The sequence below is a fragment of the Ursus maritimus genome, unplaced genomic scaffold (assembly GCF_017311325.1).
Source record: "Ursus maritimus isolate PB19 unplaced genomic scaffold, ASM1731132v1 scaffold_7, whole genome shotgun sequence".
Lineage (NCBI taxonomy): Eukaryota > Metazoa > Chordata > Mammalia > Carnivora > Ursidae > Ursus > Ursus maritimus.
In genome coordinates, this window is record NW_024426885.1 from 56,545,595 (window position 1) to 56,551,537 (window position 5,943).

At 40.7% G+C, this 5,943-nt stretch overlaps 1 protein-coding gene across 1 annotated transcript; it reads left to right on the forward strand.

Annotated features, from left to right (window-relative positions):
- Positions 1–522: 522 nt before the first annotated feature.
- On the forward strand, positions 523–1,077 carry ATOH7 (atonal bHLH transcription factor 7). The gene has a single exon (XM_008696283.2). It carries the CDS (start codon positions 619–621, stop codon positions 1,075–1,077), a length of 459 nt encoding a protein of 152 aa, XP_008694505.2. The 5' UTR covers positions 523–618.
- Positions 1,078–5,943: the final 4,866 nt, after the last annotated feature.

A 5,943-nucleotide genomic window follows, 5' to 3' on the forward strand; every position in this document is an offset into this window, starting at 1 on the left:
TGGAGAAACTTCAACAGACGAAGGCTGTAATGTCAGGATTTTGCCTTGCGTCGTTCCCCTCCCCCCCCCTGCAGTTCCCAGGGTAGGAAGGTGCTGAGATGGAAGCCGAGGGACGCCCGCCCACCTGCCACCACCTGTTCCCTCCCTCAGCCGTCTGCTATAAATTCTCCTCCTTCAAAGATTTATCCAGCACTGTCCGACAGCTACTGCAGAAAAAGCGCTCCTTCTCTGAGCATCTGGAAAGATTTCGTCTTCCGGAAAAAGAAGTCTCAGGCTTTCCCAGAGGACTTGAAAGACCTTCCCCAAACCAGCCACACCAAATTCCGCAGCAAGAAGGTTCCCTTCTCTTTTCCAATCTCACGTTGGGAAAATGACTTTCTCTTCAGCACCTCAGTTTCCCCTAAATTTGAGCAAGTGAAGAGACATCAATCTGGTTATCCAGTAGGACGGAAGGCGGGGTCCCGTACTCCCCACTGTAAACTCTGATTCCACGCGAGTTGCTTTGTGTATGACTTACTCGCTCAGAAGAGCCACGTTGGGGAGCGGCTCGATAGACCGGCTCGCGCGCAGGTCCTAAGCGGACGAGTGAGCTCAGCGCCTCCCTCCTTCCGGCCGGGGATGAAGTCCTGCAAGCCCAGCAACCCGGCGGCGGCACCGCGCGCCGCGCCCCCGTGCGCAGGCGGTGCCGAGTGCGCGGGTGCGTGCGCCGGGGCTGGGCGGCTGGAGAGCGCGGCGCGCAGGCGCCTAGCGGCCAACGCGCGCGAGCGCCGTCGCATGCAAGGGCTCAACACGGCGTTCGACCGCCTGCGCAGGGTAGTGCCCCAGTGGGGCCAGGATAAAAAGCTGTCCAAGTATGAGACCTTGCAGATGGCACTGAGCTACATCATGGCGCTGACCCGTATCCTGGCCGAGGCCGAGCGATTCGGCTCGGAGCGGGACTGGGTCAGTCTCCACTGTGAGCACTTTGGCCGCGATCACTACCTTCCGTTTGCGGGCGCGAAGCTGCCGGGTGAGAGCGAGCCCTACGGCCAGAGGCTCTTCGGCTTCCAGCCAGAGCCCTTCCAGATGGCCAGTTAGGGCACGCGGCCCTGCCTGGCGGAGATGCTCAGTGATCGAGTTCCGGGGCCCTAGCCCTTTCCCCAGTAGGTGGCCTAGGATGCATTCTTAGGATAAAATAGTAAACTTTCAGGTTGCATTTATTCGCATCATCGGTCTTATGGACATGATTTTATTGCCTTTCTCTTCCTCCTTATCAGTATTTTGTAGATTACATTAATGGATCTGGTTGCTGTGAAAATAATGCCCGCTTTCCTCTTTTTTGGACGACTTTGAGGAAAAGCAATCTTAAAAAAAAAAATAGGATTAGGCTCTACTGCAGTTTTAGTCCTCGGAGAAATAATTACTTTCTTAAACTTTGTTAAGTTTGACCTGTTCGGGTGAAGTTACAGTATCCATTACTTGTGTATGCTTAAAACAGCTACCTACCTGTCATGTAAATGCATTTATGCTTAGTGCATTGTGTGTGTATGCATGAAGTAGTCGTACTTTTTTTTTTTTTTGCTAGACTACATGGGCGTGAGTGCTCTGTATTTTTAAATGTACGCATTATTAAAATATAGATTTTGTAATATATAAATAAAAATGTGGGTTTGTTTTTCATGCCAAGTGCCCTGCTAGTTTCCTGACGGCAACAAAGGCCTATGTGGAGGTGATGACATTGAGTGCTTCCCTGAGTGAAGATGTGGAATGTTTAAATCTAATTGCACCGGTTGGCAAATGTGCCCTTTTGTAATACTTTGTTTTAAAAAAAAGAAGACAAGCTGATGAGAATACAAATAATTAATTTGAAAGCTTTCTCTGTGAACTTGGAAATATAGATATATTTTTCATGTTTTTTTTAAAGGTTAAATTAGTTGAAATAACATTTAGCTTTTAAGTAACTAGATATACAATTTCTCGATATCTTATTTAAGCCAGTTACTACTAATTCCTTACAAGTACCCAAATATATATATATATATATTTGTTCCTATATAGGAATATATATATGTTAGTATTATATATATAAATATAACTAGCACTGAGAAATTTAAAAATGTTGCTTTTGTAAGTGATTTCCTTTTAATCAGTACAAGCGAGCAAAAAGGGCATCACTGCCATCAAGGCTAATCAAGTTTAGAGCAAAATAATATGCACGGTATTGGTTTGAATTACTTTTATAAATTTGCTTAACCATTGGATGAGTAAACCAAACCCTTAATGTAAAGAGTGACTTGGTGGTCAACAGCATTGCATGCAGTATTAGAAGTAATAATAATTATAAATAATAACTAGAAAAAGCGGGACTCTAACTTATGTGTGCATTTGGCATTTTTCACAAGTCAACAGAAACAACAGTGACATCCCCCGAACTTTTATGGATTCCAACACCTAACATGAGATGCAGCCACCTATTTGCAATTTATATTTAACTCTATAGAAAGTCTTCATAGAATTTTTACTTAGTTATCCCTAATTATCAAAATCCATTTGGTTTGTAAGGAATCAAACTGTCTTCCCCAGGGCATAAACTTCAACTTACAAAATCCCAAGTGTATCTCTAAAAAGCTTTGAGAAACCAGTGCTGAATTTCCCTTTCCTTCGGATATCCATTAAGAAGAACCTGAGGCAGCCTCAGGACTTTGCTTCCTCACTGCAAATTCGAGAGTAAAATGTTTAGGCTCTTAGAAGACACTATAGTCTACACTACACAGCTCTAGAAGAGACAATGTCAGGTCCTTTTTCTGACCACACTCCACACTGCAGCGTGTACTTAAACTAACGGCAAGGCTCTGGGCATCTGCCTTTCTTACTATTTGGGTACAATAGTTTAGACTCAGAAAGCTTCATTAATAACCCCAGTAAGTTTGTAGAGTTTGAGAATGAATCAAATCAGTACTAAAAAATGTATTAATTAGGAAAGGTCTCTAAATGTATTAAGATGGAGTCCTTTTTCCAGTAGCGTTCATATCCCACTCTCTAGACTGTAAATACCTTGTAAAAGAGAACTGTGCTTTTCATTTTATCTCTATGGCTTTTAGTAGAGAGGGAAAGACAGAATAAGCTCTCAATAAATATTTCTTTTTTGATTATTAACAGTAGTTTCTTAATGAAATTGAACGATTTATTAAAAAGTTAGGGTCCTAATCCTGTTTCTCTTCTGCATCCCCATTCTCCAAAAAGAATGGGAATCTCTCCATTAAATATTTTGCCTATAACTGCCTGTTCTGGTTTTTGAAATCTCTGGAAGCAATTTAGCTCTTACCAAATCCCTAGCTATCCACCCCACTTGATGTACTATCTTTTCCTGGAAGACATCTGAGGGAAAAGTAAATGGGTCTCAGTGATCAAATCCAGTCTTTGATAAAACTCCAGAAACTGTACATTGGGAAATCCATTATGATTTATGCATTAGGAGCTTGGATAGCACAAGTGTAAAATCTTTTTGAAGTTAAGATTCATTATTATACATAATAGATTGTAGATTACCAAAACACTAAAGAGTTGCTACAGTATTCTATACTGTCTACATTTGAAAAATCTGTGTTCTTTCTAGTTTGACAACAGGGCATATTGAAATTCAAAAACATTCTTTTACCTGAGCTCCCTTTTTAAAAAAATCCAACAAATATTATCAAGCACCTACCCATACCCAGACTTACTCAACACCACCCTTGCCCTTGGATATGCAGCCAAGAAGAACACACACGTACTAATCAATAAGCAGTCCTAAACAGAATATAGCTGAATGCTTCAACAGTGTAGTACCAGTAGCATTATGCCATAAGAACTCTTAAGAGGGAACATTAAATAATAAAAGAAGACTCCCCTGGGCAGGTTTTCAGTTTGACTAGTTATTATATCTGGGCTCTTCCTATGTGCTAGCTGGAGGCTGGATCCCCAAACCCCAGGGTCAGAAGTCTTGAAGAATCATATACAAATGAATAGGGCTATCAAGATGGGAAAGACCATCCAAGCCAGTGGTTCTCAACCCTGTCTGCTCATTAGAATCACATCTAGGAGTCTTGAAAAAAATATCAAGTCTGGGTCCCCCGCTCGCTCAAGAATTGTTTTAACTGCTCCAAGGCGAGGCTTGGGCATAGTTTAAAATTTTCCCCAGGTGATTCTAACGGGCTGTAAATGTTAAGAACCACTTAAAAGAACAACGTGTACTATGACACCATTAACCTCATTACCAAAAACTGATGATACTGACTTCAAACTTTTGGTATTTGCAGATGTTAAGAGGATCGGGCTATCTTTCTAAACATCCAATACAGCCCGTTTCTTAGTTAATGAGGTGGCCTTTATACTAAGGAAGATCTAAAATTTCTGTTAGCTATGAACCAGATAGAATGCATTTGGGCTGTGGTTAATAGAACTGTGGAACTCAACAGTAAGTCTCAGTTACTTAAATTTTGCCATCTTACAGTAAATGCAAAGTGCTGTTTTTGGACTGAATTTGGCTAGCCTCTGCTCTCTGCGTAGGCATCGCTAAAATACCTCTTTTTGCTACCTACGGGTGAAAACAATTTTAAAGTGCGTATAAAGCCGTAAATATATGACCTGTCTTCTCACATGCGTATAACCCATTCCCTTCTCTGGTCATGAATACAAGTGGGTACAAGCTCTAACAATTGTTTTATTGAAGTAACACGGGTCTTTAAGATTGCTATTTTAAACTGGCAGGGTATCCAAAAACCACCTGAGCTGAAAGAAAAACACTGAAAGCAAGAATTTACCTAACTCACATACATAGTCTGGAACCAGATACAAAGCAAAACAAACCCAACAATTAATTGAGAATAAATAAAATTTTATTTAATTAATAAAGAAACAGTCCATCACATCCTCTAAATTGCTTTTTAAAATATCCAGTTTGAATTAAATACTGGTTCTTAATTCTTATTTTTTCTTCTTCTAATTGCAAAGTTTCCAAACAAAACACAACCCCCAACAAATCTTTAAGAAAGCACGACTAGGAAACAGTAACAATGTCATGGAGATGACTGGTCTACTGGAATACAGTACCACATACCTTCTGAAGAAAGACACAGTTTATGCTCACAAACATTTGGGCTTAAGCGATCACTTGTTTTCAGTTCCACAGAATATCTAACATGCATGATGCAGAAGAACAGAAATAAAAGCCAAGATCCATTAATTGCTTTTTAGTAATGGAAGCAAAACATACTGTTTATGTAATTCACACATTTCAAAATGGCTTCTATAATCGTTTTTTCCATTAGTATTTCAATAACCAAAAAAGTACTTTAGAAAATAAGTTGACTCAAGCTTCCTAAGATGGAAGCATACCATGTTTGTAAGAGGCATCTCTCGATTCTGATTGAATTATGTTAGCTATGGGCGCTCCATGCCTCAGTTGAAGTGTGTGTGCATGTGTGTGTACATGCCAGTGAGCATATGTACATCCTTTGCCAGTCCTCACGGCTGAAATGAGTCATTGGGGTTAAATGCAGACTTGATGTAGCCGAGAATGCAAAAGCAGCGGCCAAAATCTATGCTCATTTTTGTGGGTCCATATCTATCTGTTACCCTAAAGTTGATTCATTTCAACATAAGGCCATTGACATGCTAGCATGGAACGTTTTTTCATTGGGGTCTGGAATAGTACAATGAAGTTGTCCTGAACTGCTTAAGCCAGAAAGGAATACAGGAACTCCTTTGCTCTTTCTTTGTGGGCTGCAGAGTCATTATTTCCACTAGCTTCAGTCGTGGACACAGGAGTCAGAGTTCCCGTAGGCTATCCTACCTAGGCCAAAATAAATTTTCTGGGAATCTGCCTACAGAAAGCAGATAGAATAGTTCTTGAATTCCTTTGATTTTTCTCTAGATTCTTTTTTTTTTAATGTATACCATCTTAGAAGAAGATTCCACCACTAT

Bases quoted from the DNA above. Each gene is read 5' to 3' on its own strand.
- ATOH7 (XM_008696283.2), top strand. From the start codon at position 619: ATGAAGTCCTGCAAGCCCAGCAACCCGGCGGCGGCACCGCGCGCCGCG.